The 18051-nt window shown below is 53.7% G+C and overlaps 1 protein-coding gene across 7 annotated transcripts in view; it reads right to left on the bottom strand.

Annotated features, from left to right (window-relative positions):
* The window catches only part of MGLL (monoglyceride lipase), a 277335-nt gene that overhangs the window by 22157 nt on the left and 237127 nt on the right, over positions 1-18051 (bottom strand). For all 7 annotated transcript variants that reach the window (XM_079933168.1, XM_079933169.1, XM_079933170.1 and 4 more), the window contains 2 exons: positions 3808-3944; positions 2483-2593 (listed from right to left, as the gene is read on the bottom strand). In XM_079933168.1, the coding sequence (XP_079789294.1) occupies positions 2483-2593; positions 3808-3944 (248 nt within the window). The remainder of the gene's footprint in view (positions 1-2482; positions 2594-3807; positions 3945-18051) is intronic.

The raw sequence follows: 18051 nt of genomic DNA, 5'->3' as shown, positions 1-18051 counted from the left end.
ACCCCAGCTTGTTGAAAATGGAGTAAGAACCAGATGTGCGGGATCTGGGGGGGGGGGGGTCTGGCATTCTCACGTTTGGAGCGGGGAGCTGTCATCTTCCACAAGCCCGTCTGTGCTCCAAGCCTTGGGTATCTCACGGTGGCTGGCTATAATGATTTTCAAAATCTCTCCATCAGGAACTGGCTGCCATGAAACAAACCTCTGACCTGTCAAGGAGCCTCGCTCTGGGAGAAGAGTCACAGAATAGGACACTGCCCTGTGCTCTGTGCCCTGACAGTGTGACTCTACCCAGGGAAGGGGCCCCTCCTCCCCTCAGCCAGGGTGGTCTCCAGGAGGCTGTCTGTCTTTGGGGTCCGTAAGAGTGAACCACTGGGAAGACCCAAAGGCTAGTCAGTGGGGCCTCACCTGACCCAGGGCCATCCCCATAGGGTGCCTCACCTGACCCAGGGCCATCCCTGCAGGGGGGCCTCACCTGACCCAGGGCCATCTGTGCAGGGTGCCTCACCTGACCCAGGGCCATCCCTGCAGCGGGGCCTCACCTGACCCAGGCCCATCCCTGCAGGGGGGCCTCACCTGACCCAGGGCCATCCCTGCAGGGGGGACTCACCTGACCCAGGGCCATCTGTGCAGGGTGCCTCACCTGACCCAGGGCCATCCCTGCAGGGGGGCCTCACCTGACCCGAGGCCTGCAGCGAGGCCTTTCCTAGTCCTATGCGCCAAGAGGTATCACAAAGAAAAATGACCAAACTAAACCCCACCCACAAAAACAAACAGGCCACCAAAAGAACAAAACAGGAAGCACAGAGAGCGTGTTCCCACGTGTGTGAAACACAGGGACCCACAGTGGTGTGCGCACCCGCAGAGATGCACAAACTCTGCTACGTGGCTGCCCGCCTGCAACCGTGAGGAGACTCCGCTCATGCCCTTTCCCCCCCTCACATTTTGAACCGTATAGATACATTATTTTAAGCACGTGTCAATTAAATTTTAAACAAAGATTCCGTGAGACTCCTTCAGAAGGCTGTCAGGCGAGACGTGGAGGGTAACCCCGTGGTCCGGGGGTGGCAGACGAATCACAGAACGTCAGTCAGAACTGCCGAAGCCCGGAGCGGCGACAGACTTCACGGGGAGGATGTGTCCTCTGGTCTGGGGGCAACGGGCAATCTCATTTGTCTCGGTTAATGAGAGGAGACTTGCATCCCCCCGGGGACAGCCGGCTCCTGATTTGACAAGGTGATCCATTAGCGGCAGGCTCGGAAGGTCACGCTGGTGGCCTTGCCCAGAAGTTCCCCCTTTGCCAGTGACTTGGGGGAAAGCCTGCGGGCTCCACTTTGGGGCCCAGCTGCCCTGAGCCCCTGGTGCACTTCATCCAAAAACCCCCACGGTCCTGGACTCTTCCCAAAGGGAAAACGTCCACTTTCTTCTCTGGGGAAACACCCCTGATGGGGAGAGGAGAGGACAGCCCCAGATCCCAGTCGACCACACTGGGGTGGACCTGGAGAGTCACTCGTCCCTTCCAAGCCTCAGTCGTCCCGACCGTAAAGCGCAGGCCTCGACCTCTCCCGGGGTGAGGGTGGGAGCCGAGGGAGACGATTCACCTGTGAGCCCAGCACGTGCCCGACACTGGGCAGAACGAATCACGAATCAAAGCGTGCGGCGCGCCGTGGGGACCCCCTTTTTGAAATCCTGGTCTTGCTTACTCTACTCGGACCAGGACCACTGAATGACCCTGACCCACTCACTGCCTCACTCACCCCTCGTGCTCCTTTGAGAGTCCTGAGAACTGGCTCGGGGGCAGCAGTGTCCCCCAGCGACCGGGAGAGACTGACCGTTGCTCGGGGACACTCGGGGCTGGGATTCCCCACCCTCACCGGGCTACCCGTCTCTGAAACCTCAGGTCCATAATGTGTCAACAACCCGGCAGCCCTGCTGAGGCCACGAGTCCATCTCCTTCCTCAGGGGGAGGAGGCCCAGCTCAACGCGGGAACCACTGGGTTGCGCCGCGTGGAACATTACAGCCAGGAAAACAGAATGGAGGATCCGACAGGTCAGAGGTGAAAGTGCTCAGGGATGGAAAGTACTACAGCCAAGGCGCCGGCGCTGTCCCGTTAGCAACTGCCTGCAGCTCCGCGTCCGCATGCCGTGGCCGATGCTGGCCAACGGTCCCCGGAAACGAGCTCCAGCCCAGCACGTGGCTTGTTAACAGAGGCCCCTTCGCTGGATTCCTAACCCGCGTAACCTTTCCTCCTCCTAACGTTCACCAGAGAAACAAGCACAAGCAGGAAGCCATTTTTCTTTTGCCTTTGGGAAAAAAAGTACCTGACTTGAGAAACTACAGGATTCCAGGGACAACAATGCTTGCTACTTGTCCAAACCTTATCACAATCGTGGGAGAAGCCCTTTCCCCCAGACTCTAGCTGTGAACGGACGCCCCGGGGCCAGGGAAGCTGCAGGAGTCTCATGGAACCGGAAGTCCGTTTACCTTGAAAGTCGTGGCAGACTCGGGACTGGCGAGAACCAGCGGGGAGATGAGAACCATGCCGGAGAAGTGGCCGGGCCTCTCTGCGGCCGTGAGGATGGTGATGGCGCCCCCCTGCAATGAGAACGGGCCGCATGTGGGTGTAGGCGTCGCCAGCGTGGGCTCTTAGCCGCCCCATCGCGGGTCTCCTGCTGGGCTGCAGTCCCGGCCCAGAGCCCCAAGGATGGTACCTTGGAATAGACACCCTCAAATGTTGGATAAACTAGACCTGCAATTACTTGCTTTCACATGTTTTTTCCTCCGGGTTTTCCAACAGCAAACATTTCAGGGAGATCTAAATAAGGTTCCTGCTTCTGGGCTGCAAGTTAAACAATAACATGTTTCTATTTCATTTCAAGCCCAAAGCTGGCAGACTCCCAACTCACCCATTCCGTCAGCCTTAACACGAGATCTGAAAAAATCTGATGATAATAAGAGACTGCTACCCTTTTTCTGTTTTCCTGGTTCAGTAAAGGTCCCAGAAATGTAGGTTCCAAGAAGAATAGTTAGAGAGCGCGGGTGGTGCTGAAGGCGTGCGGCCCTGGCTGTCTGCTGAAGCTGAAGGTGACCTGCACCCAGGGCTGACACCACACACGCTCACGAGGGCCAGGCAGGTAACAGACGCGCAGGAACAGAGCCCGGCAGTGACCGGGCTGGAAGGGAGGGAAAAGTCACCCAGCTTTCAAAACCAAGCAGCTCAAAACGTTCTTTGCCAGCCACTGGGGCGGGGGTCTAGAGGCGGATCCGGCCTGCATGCTGCCAGCTTGAGAGCCCTGATCTATACATTATAGTTGGCTGATCCTTAGGGGGTTAATGGATTTAAAAGGTGAAAGGGATTTGCAATGACCTTGAAGGACTTGTTTCCTCTGGAACCCCATCCTAATTCCCATGTGCACTGTGTGACTCTGAAACGGGCAGGACGCATAGGACCTCTGTTTCTCCACAGGCTGACTGAAGGGCCCTCCTGCCCTGAGACGCGCCTGCGGCCGTGCAGGGAGAAGTACCCTTGGGGCCCCACCATGAAGTGGCGCCTTCCTGGCGCCTTGGGCCCTGGCAGGAAGGAACGGGCGGAGGTGAGCTTCTCTGGGGCTGCCTCCAAGATGCTGGCCCTCGTTTCCTGAGCATAAATTGTCTGGGAACTCCCAGAGGGGGCTGTGCTGGCCAGGCAGAGTGCGATGGGGCCAGAGGCAGGGCGGCCCCCTGCATCCCGGGACCCTCACCCTCCACCCACCGCAGGGCTGGGGCTGGGGCCCAGCCTGACTTAGAGGGCTCTTCCGTGGTCTACTCACCATGGAGTGGCCCAGGAGGAAGATGGGAAGCCCTGGGTGGTCCTTCTGCACAACGTCCACGTGCTGCAACACGTCCCTGATGAAAACCTGGAAGTCAGACACCACCATCCTCTCCCCCTCGCTCTGCCCGTGGCCAACTGGAAGAGAACAGGAAACAGAACCAGTTACCAGAGGCTGACTCCTGCCAAGCCCAGGGGTCTCCTCACGGAATTACAAGCCACTCTTTAGGGAGGACCCACCGAGCCCTTCCAAGAACTCTTGACCGTGGGAACTCTTCTCCCCCATTTTACAGACTAGGAAGTTGAAGCACAGAGAGGTTAAGGAACGTGCCGAAGATCACACAGCCAGAAGTCATGAGCCAGGATGTGAACATCACAAAGCCTGTCCACGCAGCCAGGATGCCTTCCTTGTGGCCGTATCCCAGGAAAAAAGAAAGGACAGGCACGTGGAGTCTCACTAGGCCTCGTTTCTCCCCAAGTGGCCAGAAACAAGACGGATGAGGCTTGGAATTCCCTGGGCTTTCCCAAGTCCTTGACCCTCGCAGTTGTGTTTCCAAGCGTTAGCTTTTCACCAGGTAGAGTGCTGCATCTTGTCACCTCCCTTTACAGCTCTTGGTGAAGACAGTGCGACAGACATAAGACAGTCAAGCGTACCTGCCAGAACCTTCTCAGCGAAGCAGCCGTAAAACTAGGTCATGCTCCCTCCCTCCTGGATTGTACTGCCCGTCCCATATCCGTGCTGTTCACTTCCCTGCGTTCTTTCTGAGGGTCCCTCCACGCTCCCCTCTCGGAGGGACGTCAGTCGCCATAGAAACCATGCAATGTGGGGGTTTGAAAACTGCAAACGAGGAGGAGCTCCCAGAGCACAAGGAAGCACAGCAAGCGGACCTGCCCAGAGCTGCAGTGACCATGCCGCCCGCTTCACGGACGGAGAGTGGAGGGGGTGCTCACAGCGGCTGGAACGGCTGGCCGCCCAGACCTCAAACTCGGAAACCCGCTGTGTGGTCAGACCCCGAACTCCTGTTTCCTACTGTCCGTCCCCCACGAGTGCCCATCGCACACAGCCTTCTGTCACCCTCTCAGCGGCACCCTCAGTCCCCTTAAACTCATTTTTATTTTTTTATTGTGGTAACACAGCATCTTCGCCATCTTCCAGTGCAAGCTCAGCAGTATCGCGCACGTTCACGCTGCTGCACAACCGTCGCCACCATATGCACGCCCAGAACCTTCCCACCTTCCTCAGACCAAAACCTCATGCTCCTGGCGCAGGCTGAACTGCGTCCCCCTTCCCCGCTCCCTTCACGTGCTGAAGTCCTAATCCCCACAGCTCAGAACATGACTGTATTTGGAGACAGGTCTTTAAAGACGTGATTAAGTTAAAATGAGGTCGCTGGGCTTGCCCCTAACCCAATCTGCCTGGTGTCCTTTTAAGAGAAGGAGATTAGGACACAGACACACACAGAGGGACGCCCGTCTGCAAGCCCTGGGGAGAGGCCTCAGGAGGAACCAGCCCTGTCGACACCTTCCTCTTGGACTTCCGGCCTCCAGAACTTTCAGAAAATAAATTGCTATCGCTTACGTCACTCAGCCTGGGGTACTTTGTTATGGCAGCCCAAGCTGACTGATACACCCACTAAACAATACTCCCCCTACCCCACCTCCCGTCCTTGGAAAACAGTTCAGTAATGAAATGGTCAGAGTATTATGCTTAATACTGCCATTTTAAAAAGTAAATTTATTTATTTATTTATTTTATTTTTGGCTGCATTGGATCTTCGTTGCTGTGCGCGGGCTTTCTCTAGTTGCGGCGAGCAGGGGCTACTCTTCATTGTGGTGCACAGGCTTCTCACGGCGGTGGCTTCTCTCGTTGCGGAGCACGGGCTCTCGGCACGTGGGCTTCAGCAGTTGTGGCTCATGGGCTCCAGAGCGCAGGCTCAGTAGTTGTGGCGCACGGGCTTAGCTGCTCCGCAGCATGTGGGATCTTCCCCGACCAGGGCTCAAACCCACGTCCCCTGCACTGGCAGGCGGATTCTTAACCACTGCGCCACCAGGAAAGCCCCAGAGTATTATGTTTAAAGTTCGAATTATTACAAATACGTGATCATTATTTTCTCTGTGTGCTTATGTTACTAATTTGATACACGATTAGTTTCAAAATAAATTTGTTCACAACTATAGATTTTGGTGTTTTACTTTTCATTTTCTTTTGTGAATATGTAAACATTTACCTGGCTCAAAAGTTAGAAAAATAAAAGAAAAGATTCATCCAGGGACATCTTGCTGCTGCTCCTGCCTCCTCTACCTCTCCCCTCTCACTCCCCATGGCTCATCATTTTAACTATTCTGTTTTTTCTTTCAAAGCAATTGTTTTTGCAAAAATAATTATCTTTTTTTTTTTTTTTTTTTTTTTTTTTTTACATAGAAGGTAGCATGCTACAGACCCACCCTATTCGCGCCAGTTTTTTTCCCTTTTAACGTATTCTGGAGGTTATTTCATATCACAAACAGGCCAAGAGCTCTTCCTCTATCTTAGGGCTGTGCAGTGCTCCTCTGTGTGGGCGGAGTACAGATTACTCTGGCCATCTCTCATCAAGACCCATTTGTGTGACATCCAACCTCTCGTTTATTAAACATCGGACTGTAACGAATCACTGGGAATGTTTATTCCATCTTTGTGAAGGTGTGCCTTCAGGGTGTATGTCTAGGTGGCAAGGTTGTTTGGTTGAAAGGTGCGTGCAGGTGCCATTTCAGTAGAAGTCGCCCACTTGCCGTCCACGTGGGATGTGCTGGGTTGAATCTATCAGCCTCCCAACAAAGCAGGTCGTTCAGTGTTTGTATTCTTGCCCTTAAGACAGAGGAGAAAGTATAGGTCTAACATCTCCTTACATTTCAAGAGTCACTTGTATTTCTTTTCTGGTAAACTGAGAATTTCTGTCTTTGCTTGCAGGGTTTTGCATTTCTTGATATTTAAGAGCTCTTTGTATACGAGCTGGTCATCTGTGCTTTGACTTGATGTTGTGTTTAAGCTACAGAAGATTTTTATTTGAAAAACTTGTCAATCTTGGGACTTCCCATGTGCTGCATTGGTTAAGAATCCGCCTGCCAATGCAGGGGACACGGGTTTGATCCCTGGTCCGGGAGGATCCCACATGCCGTGGAACAACTAAGCCCATGCATCACGACTACTGAGCCTGTGCTCTAGAGCCCGTGAGCCACAACTACTGAAGTCTGCACGCCTAGGGCCCGTGCTCTGCAGCAGGAGAAGATGCCGCAATGAGAAGCCCATGCACCACAATGAAGAGTAGCCCCCGCTCGCCGCAACTAGAGAAAGCCCGCGCGCAGCAACGAAGACCCAACGCAGCCAAAAATAAATAAATAAAAAATAAATTCATTTAAAAAAAAACAGCTTGAGCACTAGTTGCTTTAAAAAAAAAAAAACCCTTAAAAATTATCAATCTTTTCTTTTTATTGCTTCTGAGTTTTGATTCTTAGTTATAAAAGCCTTCTCTACTCCAGGGGTATAAAGGAACTCAGCATTTTTTCTATGAGTTCCTTTATGGTTTCATTTCTTGTGGGCGGGGGGAAAACATACACATAACATAAAATTTACATTAACCTTTTTTTTTTTTTTGGCCATGCCGCACGGCATGTGGGATCTTAGTTCCCCGACCAGGGATCAAACCCATGCCCCCTGCAGTGGAAGCGCTGAGTCTTACCCACTGGACAACCAGGAGGTCCTACATTAACCATTCTTAGGTGCACAGCTCAGTGGCATCAAGTACATTCACACTTCTGTGCAACCATCGCACCATCATCTCCAGATTTGGTTTCATTTTCTACATGTTAATCTTTGATCCACCTGCAGCTTATCGTGGTACCTGGTATGAGACACGACCTCTTTCCTGACGGTTCTTTTCCTCTTAAAATCGAGGTGAAGTTCACATAACACGATGTTAACCATTGTAAAGTGTGCCAATTCGGTGGCATTTTGTATATTCACAACGCTGTTCAACCACCTCTATCAAGTTCCTAAATGGTTCTTAATTGTTCTAGCGGAATTTATGAAGAAGTCCCTCATCACCTCACTGAACTGTGGCGCCCCCCCGATCCCATGTGAAGGTTCCCCTTTCACTGGAGCCTGGCCTGTTTCTGGAGGAGGGCTGCTCGGTTCTGCCGGCCTGCCTGCTCACAAGTCAGCCCCCGTGACGAGCGCGTTGCAGTGCTACCCGCCCCGGCCGCCCCGCAGGCCCTCCCGCGCTCCTTTCCACTGTCCCATGGCTGCCTCTCCCCGCGACGCACACTGTGCGCCCCGCCCGCGCCTGCCCGCTCTCCCCGCTCTGGCACGCTCCTCCCAGAGCTGCAGATCCGCCTCGTGAACCCCTGGTCAGAAGAATCCCCCGACTGTCCTGTTGATCCTCAAACAGCTTCCAAAGTGGCTCCGCTCCCGGGTTTGATTCACCTTCTGAATCATTCAGGCTCAAAACAGGCCTGCTGTCTCTGACCTTCATTCTATCCTATGTCGAGCTGGTCCCCAAACCCTTCCAGATTTCTAGGTCCTCAGCCTCCTGGATCGGCCTGCTCCTTTGCATGCCTACGCCCCTAGCGGGGGGTGAGACGCTCCTCGCCTTTTCCCTGGCGACAGCTTCCCACCCAGCCCCCTGCCTGCCCTAACCCCCTCTGCACCCCTCTGGAAGCTGCTCTGATCCTGCAGGGCTCAGAGTCTCCACTGCTTCAGAGCTTGGTCCGCGTGTGCCAGCCCAGTTTTCGGGGCCTCTGGTAAAGGCTCCTGCTGGTCCTGCTCCCTCACTAGAAAGCACAATCGGAGCCACACTCACACCCCCCCGCCCGCTGCCCCTCCAAGCACATCCACGCTTTTCTGCTGCGCCTCTCACGCAGCAGCCCCCTGCTGCGGGGCCCTCAGCCCTGCACCAGGCCAGGAGCAAACCCTCCAAGGCCCATCGCCACTCCTAACCCTTCCACGGAGTCAATTCCCTCCACACAGGTGCAAGTTTCCCCTTCCCCCCCAACCAGGTCTTGTCTCTATCACAGGTGAGCTGACCGGAGCTCCCCCCCCTTCTCTCCTCCAGCACCACTCCTCCCCCATGGACCGAGGGGCCCTAGAGCCCGGCTGACAAGCAGCTCTGATGGGTGGCTGGTGGCCCCCACGGCACTGTGCTGTGGGAGACTGGTGACGTCTGCCACAGGCTCGGGGAGGAGGCTGGGCCCGCACGTGCCCCACACCCGCCAGGGCTGGCCTCGGGATCCCAGAAGGATCCCCTTCTGTTCTTCCGCACATTCCTCAGGGCTCCTCGCAATGGCCTGGCCCGGGGGGCAGGTGCCTGCGATACACCTGCTGAAATGAGCTGTACCAGGATTTCCATAATGGCCACTCACCAGAGATTCACCTCCATCACCCCGGCCACACTGACGGATACACTTCCTTTCCCGCCACGTACGCTGAGCAACGGTTCTGCATTGGCAATGAAAATCCTTTTCCTCATATTTTGTAAAAGAAAGAGCCCTGTGCCACAGGCCTTAATCCAGCATAGTTTTGTTTTGTTTGCCCTGATTCTGCTATGTACTGTGTTTTTTAGTTTCTGTATTTTGATGCTTTACCATCTGGTTAAAGCTGGCCCTGGAGGGACCACTGCTCCCAGGGTTAGCGAATTTCTAGAGACAGTGAAGAACTGGCCTGTGAGCTGGCCTTTCACATGCAAACCAACCCACCCAGAGCCTGTATCCCACCTCTCACTTTCTGGGCTACTCTCCTGCTGTCCTTGTCACCCAGGGCCAGGCACCGGACAACCAGGGCAGCCCCTGAGCCCGCGAGCCCACGGAAATTATTCAAACCAGCCGATCCTTAGCCTGCTCGGCCCGCCTCACCATTCCTTCCGCAGAACATGCAGTAGAGGCTCCCGTCTGCATTCCCCCCCTCCCTCTGCCTCCTGACCAGCCCTGTGTGGGGTGCCCTGCCCCCTTTCTAGGGAATTGTGAATATAATAAATTGTCCCTCGTGACAGCCATTTCCGTGTCTGTGTGTCTCACCACATCTGATTAAAACCAATCCCAAGGACCCTTAAAACACTCTAGCATCGTGTTCCGTGCACAGTTAAGTAGTTAATAATTCTTTGCTGAATGAGGAAATAATCCCCGTCTCTTTGCTTCATACAAAATATTTCTACCTGAAAATAACTTTCCACGGCACCACCGTGTGCTAAAGAGATCATGAGGAAGTATCCAGAAAGCTCATGGTCCCGTTAAAGCTGGAATAGGAAGAAATGAGCAACTGACTTCCCTCTTCTTAGGGAACCAGTTCTACTCAGCATTCATTTTCTTAGAGAAGAAACATCTGGTGAAATGTAGCCTTGAGTGAGGAAAGAGAGACAAAGCATTAAAAAATCAGTAATGACAACACCCCATATTTACGCAGCAGGTTGTAATCTGCACAGCCCTTTCCCCAGGGTTATTTCACTTGATCCTCACAACCCCGTGAGTTAGAGATTCTTTCCCCCACTTTCTAGCAGACAAGACTGACCCTCGGACGGACGGGATGCAGCTCATCCTCCCGGTGAGTTCCAGGCCGAGCAAGGGCTCGAGCACTGACTTCAGACCCCAGATCTGGTGCTTCTGCTGCCACCTGCCTTGCCGACAAGGAGGCCAGGGCCTCGCGGCACGGCTGGATCTGACCCAGGAAGTCTGATTCCAGAGCCCGCCCCTACACGGTGGTGCCTCAACACCCCGCCTCTGTGCTCTTCTATTCTACCCCTAAATCCACCTCAAACGTTCTTCCTGTTTTAATCAGAAGAGATGGGTGCGTGTGACTGAAAACACAGGCAGGCATTCACACCAGGCCCGCAAGTCTGAACGATGAGATGGTTTCCTCCAGACGCTGGGGTACCAGGCTCCCCATTTTGCCATTTGCACAGCAAAAGCATCGCCACATGCCCTGCCTGGTGAGGGTCCACAGCAGGGCCCTAACTGCGGACCACGCGCTCCCCACGGGGCGTCTGCACAAACAGAGATCTCTCATTCCTCGCCTCTGCTCCTTTGGAGGCTCCAAGCAGACAGCACTTCCCTGACCCAGGCTCCAGGGACATGGCTTTCTCTCCCTGGGAAAATCTGACCAGTAAGGGGACGGACTTCCTTCCATCCCGCGGGGGGCTGGCCCTGCATTCCTACCCGGCGCACAGGCCAGCACGAAGGAGGAGGGGGACTCCTGTGGGACGTGCGGTTCAGGCCAGCGAGACAGACGGTCACTGTGGCGCCTCTGGCCTCAAGAACCACAGGACTGGACGGGCAGGAGCCACGTGTGGGAATCACAGCCACACAGACCCAGAGGGAGAATAAAGTCACTTGGACGCGCTCCGGTGTAACAGAGCACTGTGAGGGGCCGGGAGGAGACCTGATTGAGCTCCCGCGTCCAAACTTAAAGGGCGTCACTAGCCCGTATATGTTACACAGAGAGAAGCCAGTACAATCACTTTGGAAGCCTATCTGGCATCTCGCAAGGTTGGAATTCCATACTTTACAACCCAGCCATTCCACCCCCAGGCATTCGTACACCCAAGAGAAATTCCTGTGCAGGCACCACAGGAGACGGGGCAACATCCTTCGCTACAGCCTGTTGTCACAGCTGGAGAATGGACACATTGTAGCTAAAGGGATTATTCTACAGCAGTGAAAAAACGAATACACGAAAGCTACATGTAGGAATCTTAGAAACAAAATACAAAGTGAAAAAAAGAAAGTAAGGTATTCAAGTTTAGCCATTTTATAGAAAGCTAAAAAAAAATCAAAAAAGAAAACGAAAAAAAGCAAAAGCAAACTATATCTATTTTTAGAGAGCCAAACCTATGTGATTAAAGCACAGAATAAAAAAGCAAGGGAATGAAACACAAATTTTAAGATGGTAGTTACCGCTAGTCACTTGCCCATCTGTAGAACTAGGAGACATCTCCTGACCTCATCGTAAAGCTGCTGGAATAAATGAACCAGGGCAGCACAGCTGGCAAGTAGAGGGTCTTCACCAAACGCTCCCTCCCATCCCCACACAGTCTCAGAGGAGAAAACCCGTAAGCTGTCGTCATGTTTAGGGCTCTTCCCCATCAGAGGTTCTTCTGCATGTCTAACCTGTATTTCTCCTCTGCATAATCATGGCTTGCTTTCGCCTTGGTTTCCTTCTAACTAAAAATAAATTTAACATCTAACAGAACTTTTCGCCTCAAAACATTAAGGTAGGTCTGTTCAGTCCCCACCAGATGACAGAGGCTCCCATGTGGCGCCTGACAGTTGTTTGGAGCTTCTGTAACCCACAGAAAAACATGAGAACTGGGCAACCCAAGTTTAACCTCTGTTGAAACTGCAACAAATGCTACGTTTAAAAAGCGAAGGAGATCACCCATGGTGAAGTGAACTGCTTTAGAAAGAAGCACAGATCCCTTTCTCCAGGATGGGAGACGCTGTATTGTTAGTATTTAGGAAGCAGAACTTTCTGAAAGCCTTGGAGATGCCAGCAACTAAAACCAGCTGAAGTCAGGACCCCAGAGCTTTCAAAAAGACAGAAGGTGGTCAGTGTTTCTCAACCACAGAGAGTCAGTGGAAGCGACCACAGAGCGAGCGGGCAGGAGAAACAGCCCCTTCTGCCCCTGACAAAGGGCCAGCTCTGCACACTGAGGCCCCGGCAGGGGGCACGCCCTTACACACCCGGGTACTGAACCAACACTACTGCAAGTTCAAATTCAGCTAAGATGTTACAAAGGCGAGAAGAGGAGCACATATTAGCTCCCGCCCCGTGCCAGCCCCTGGACCCGAGGCTCCTCCTGTTTGATGACAACAGCGCAAATCTCGAGGAAGAGTCACCACCCCATTTAAGGACCAGGAGAACCAGGGAAGGACGGGATATGGAGGACAGAGCTGAGCGTGGAGGTCAGGAGTCAGCTCCACCTCACCTCCCTGTGAGCTTGGGCAGGTGACTTCACCTCGGCCGGCTCAGCCTCCCCGCCTACACAAAGGGGCGCTCGTGGACCCCACTCCACAGGGTGCGTGGGGAGTCAGGGAGAGTGAGGCACGGTGGTCAGCCCTGAGTGCAGCACACAGCAAGCGCTCGGTAGTGGCTCACTGCATTGCTGGTCAGGTGAGGACGCAGGCAGGGACCCAGAGCAGCCCTGTGTTCTCTGGGCAGTGTTCCCTGCCGTCTTCAACTCCAGGACACACCAACCACCCCCAGGACACAGTGAAAGCATCCTCGATCCTCAAACCCGGCGTTAATTACGCATCAGCATCACTACTGCACACGAGGCTATGAAATTAGATGAGGATGAGGTCGGCGTGCTGGCGGGCCCGGGAGTCTGGACCTTTCCTGTTGATTCCTCAAGCAGACGCAGGGGCAAGTACACCCCAAGTCTCTGCTTCTTAAGGAGCCAGTGGGGGTCCCGTGGGATCACCGCGTGGGGTGGAGGCTGGGGGCCTGGAGTCCGGCCTCAGGCATCCTCCACCCTCTGGTGTTGTCAGAGCAACAGACAAGGCAGCAGGAGGCCTCGTGCCAAGGCCATCGGCTGGACCGTGGGCGTCCTGCTGGCCCCGGCCACCCCCCACTCCGGGCCTGCCCTTGAAAGGGTTAGAGATGGGCCACCTGGGCGCGAGGCTCGGCTCCCTGTGGAGGGTGGAGCAGGCAGGAGGGTGGCGGTGGGGCCCCAGACGAGGGCGCCTGGTCCCCAGACGCCATGGGGCAGCGACTCTGGAGGGGCGGCAGCCACAGCCACGTGGGGCCAATTTAAATTCACTAAAGTGCAAACCGTCAAAACGCAGGTCCTCAGCCTCAGCAGCCCCATCACGGAACGTTCCGTTAGGCAGCGTTGAAAACAATTTCTATTGCGGAGGTGCCACGTGGAATGAGGAAAAACACCTGGATCCGTTGGCCTGCATTTAAAATGTTACGTAAATAATAAAACCCTGCACCCCTCCTCTGATTACAGAAGTAACACACGTTCACGGCCGATTTCTGGGGAAGCCAGGAAAGCGTCGGGCAGCCCGAGTATGGGTCACGGGACGGCTCTGGGGTCAGACGTCCTTGGACCTAACCCGGCCCCGCAGGGTGCAGCCTCCTGCAGGGTTTCAGCTCCTCTGGGCCCCTGTCTCCTCACCCCCGCTCCCCGGACTGTGGGAAACGTGAACCGAGACCACCGGTGTGAACTGCCCAGGTCAGGGCTGGGAACAAAGTGGACGGCAAATATTAGCTGTGGAAACGAAAAATTAACCACAAAAAAGCAACGGGGACTTCCCTGGTGGTCCAGTGGCTAAGACTCTGTGCTCCCAACGCAGGGGGTCCGGGTTCGATCCCTGCTCAGGGAACTAGAGCCCACAGGCCTGCCGCAACTAAGAGCCCGCATGCAGCAACTGAAGATCCCGCACGCCACAGCTAAGACCCGGCGCAGCCAAACAAACAAACAAATAAATAAATTTTTTTTTCTAAAGCAACAAACCAGTCCTGCCCTCGCCAAGCAGGAGTAAACACCACGAAAGTCTGGTCTCATTTCCGTGGTGGCCAAAGTGAACTGGACCAGCTGTCCTGGGACACCCTCCAGCACACACCACTGGGAGAAAAAGAACTCAAATTGTGAGGGGTGCCTCCACTGTCACCACTTACGTTTTTAACAACCCATAAAACCATACTGTCTATTCCCTGTCCTGCCTGTGGCCCGGGTGCTACCTCGGCAGGGTCAGGGCCGGCTGGCATGGCCTCCTGGCTCTTCCCAGCCAGCCTGAGTTCTCCCAGACAAGATGAAGCCACCGCGTCCTCTGCCGGGCGAGAGGCTTACACTGGGGCACCCATGGGCCTCCCAGTGGGGCAGAGGGTCCTGGTGGAGGTGGCCAGGAGTGCTTTCCAGCCAGAGCAGCCGGGAGTACAACCGGACTCCTCGTTCAGTCAACAGCCTCATCTCCCATCCAGGCGGTACACGCCAGGATGGGGCTGGGGAGGTCAGTCCTGCAGGTGACAAGGGTCCTCTGTAGGGGCTGCTGCAGGAAGAAGGTAAAAGCCGACCACTCCAACTGGAACACGCGCTTCCCACTTACCTGCTGGGTGTCGGTCTGGCTAGGCTCTGGGCAGGGGGCTGATTTTCCACTTAACACACAAGACTGTAATATCTCCCCCACTTTCACACAAAATTTATACTTGGGATTTATATTGACTGCATGATGTCCCATCAGGGGGATAAAAATCAAAACTCACTTTACTCTCAATGGTGGAGCACTGAGGTTGCCAGCAATGTTTGCTATTCTAAATAACACTGAGATGAACATCTTTTCACAGATATTTATAGAACTGTCAGGATACACTTGCCAAGATGGGATTTCTAGATCAAAAGATATGAATATTTTGGGGACTCCCCATTTATAGAACCAAAAATGCATTCCAACTTGAGAATTTCCGTTGTCCCCAGCCAAGCACAGAAATTTGAATTTCCTCACGTCCTTGTCCACAGCGGGAGTTACAGCTCTTTGTTTATTAGAGGAGGTAGCAAACCCTCTTTCTTCCCATCACGGTACTTTGCTTCCAGGTAAAAACCCTACGGAAAGCTACTGTTTGGGTCTGAAGAACTTGTAATCAAATGTTTTTCTCTCCTCCTTTAAAGGCAGTTCATTTCTCTACCTGTGGTAGGGAGAGAGCCACAGAACACACGGTGACCCAAACAATGGTTCGTAAGATAAGCAGGGCTCTGGGCTGAGCCAGATGGAAGCCCCCACTGCCAGGAGCAGCTGTGTGACTACTTGGGCCACACCAGGTGCCCCCAGAAGAGGTGCGACAGAAAGCGCACACACTCCAGGCCCAGCAGGCTTCCCTGAGACTGTTCTGTAGCTTCTGCTTCCACTGAGTTCCCCTCGATGCTCTTTTGGAACGAGGATGCCGGAATCCCCATAGATCCTCCCCACCTTAGGCCGCAGCGTCATCATGCTACTTAAAATTTAGCCATCGGGGTTTCAAAGCCCATTTCTGACGAAGGTCTGGCTTGCTTTCCGCGCTCCTGTGACAGTCCCCAATCGTGGGATTTCATGTTGCAGAAGTCCCATGAGCAACAGCATTCTATACTGAAGTGTAAGGACACGAGACCAAAGACAAGTTAAAAGTAGAGGAGCCGCATCCTTCAGCTAAAAGGCCACCAAAAATCATGTTCAGTCATCAGCCGACACAGTCCGCCAATGCTAAAAACGCCCTTCTGAGGCTCCAAGAGCAGAGAGTGTGGGACAAAAGGACACTCGGAGGGCGAAGGGCTCACGGGCGATTTGGTGCAGGCTGGACAGGACCTTCGTGCTGCCTCTCGGGGAATACCGTGTGATCCGGGAGGTTCTGCTTCTGTCTGTCTCTCTCTAAGAAAACATGCATATGGCAGAAAGTCCAAGATCACAGCTTGCTGGCCTGGAAAACAGTTTGTTTCCCTCAACAAAAGCCATTTCCTCCTTTTCTGTTTGCTGATGGTCCAGGCTTCCATCATGGACACCTGGACCAACACGCTTGCATCTCCTGAACTCCTGCTGCACGAGCTCCCCTCGATGGGAGGAGAAAAGGGAGTTCCCTGCGGCATCCATGCACAAGCTCGACTGTACGAAGGACACAAAGAGAGAAATTAATTTCTCTACTAATTGACAACAGCTTGAAAAAGGTATAAAGATGCCAGAATTCAGCATATGGGCTATGGAAACACATTTCGGCTCAGATATATTTTTTTTTTTGAGCTGTTACAACATGCTTTATAATATAACCAGCTAAAAGGCTGTTAACGGTGCAGCGTTTCAGAAATAATGCATTCTCAGGATTTCATATTTAGAGGGTTTATTTGAAAACATCCTACTCTCCACTGCATAAATAAGAGGAAACAGCACGACAAAAAGTGTCATAACTATGGCTCGTGGTGTCTAGCGAGATGATCTTCCTTTTGTATCAAGCTGCAGGATGACTGGGCGAGGCCGGCTCCCCCTTCCCACACATCACGTTCCTTTCCTGTCTCTTGAGCAGGCAGGGCTCTGGGCGACTCTGGGTGACGCAGAATCACCCAGAACTACCAGACCTTTCACCCAGATCTCTCGATGAAAGCTGAACACATACAGAAAGTGCCCGTGGCTTATAAACAGGCAGCAGCTGTGGGGCAGGCAGAGGCATTCGCAACGGCAACTCCAGGATGCGATGAGATCAAGGAATAGAAATCTGTGACACAATAACAGGATGCTTGGCAAATTCCAAACAACGCTCGAGGCAAAGGACAGAGCTCCACGGGATCAGCAATCCCAAGAGCTTAAAAGTTCAGGAAAAGGTTTAATGTTTAAAAAAATTTAATATAATGTCCAAGGGATGGGCGACACCATGCCCGAGCAGGCAATGCCCGACCTGACCTGGCTTTTACACATACTTCCTTTTTAAAGTACTTTCTCCGTGTCCTTAAGGTCAGCTTTATTTTTGTTAGAAGACAGATTAAATAGACCACGTTCTGACTCTCATGTTTTCCTCGACCCCGTAAACCCCTCGACTGGCAGAGTTTCTGGAAGAAGAAAGAACACAGCTTTGGAAGCAGGTGTGGGTTCAAATCCTGCTGCGTTTCGGCTGTGAGCTTGGGCAACCGCTTCCCTGTTGTGGTCCTGTTTCTCCCATCAGTTAAAACTGCCCTGACTCTAGCCGGCAGGTGCTGGAGGATTAAACGAGAACGCAGATGAAAGCAGCGAACGTCACCCAGCAAATGCTGCTCCTCTTCTTCCATGCTCTGCCTTTCGTCCTTGCGGTGGCAACTCCAGGAACGGGAAAGCCTGTCCGGGGACGCTTGAGTCCCAGCACGGGGTCTGCCCCCCTCTACGACGTGGCCCCCACTCAGGCCGAGGAGGCCTGAGCCTCACCCAGAGCGGCCCCCTTGGCGCCTGTCGTAGGGACCGGCTGTGGAGCATGGAAGGAGTGGCTGCACAGGGCACCAGCCCCTACGAGACCGGCTGTGAAGTCTCCTGCTTTCACCTACGCTGCTAACAAAGTGGCTTTGACTTTTCTGCAGCAAACGCAAAGAACAGAGTTTAAACAGAACAGGAGGGCTTCCCTGGTGGCACAGTGGTTACGAATCCGCCAGCCAATGAAGGGGACACGGGTTCAAGCCCTGGTCCGGGAAGATCCCACATGCTGCAGAGCAACTAAGCCCGTGCGCCACAACTACTGAGCCTGTGCTCTAGAGCCCACGAGCCAAAACTACTGAGCCCTCGTGCCTTGACTACT

Source organism: Stenella coeruleoalba, assembly GCF_951394435.1.
Source record: "Stenella coeruleoalba genome assembly, chromosome: 10".
Lineage (NCBI taxonomy): Eukaryota > Metazoa > Chordata > Mammalia > Artiodactyla > Delphinidae > Stenella > Stenella coeruleoalba.
Note: the sequence above shows the minus strand (reverse complement) of the source record. Positions and strands in the feature narration are given on the sequence as shown.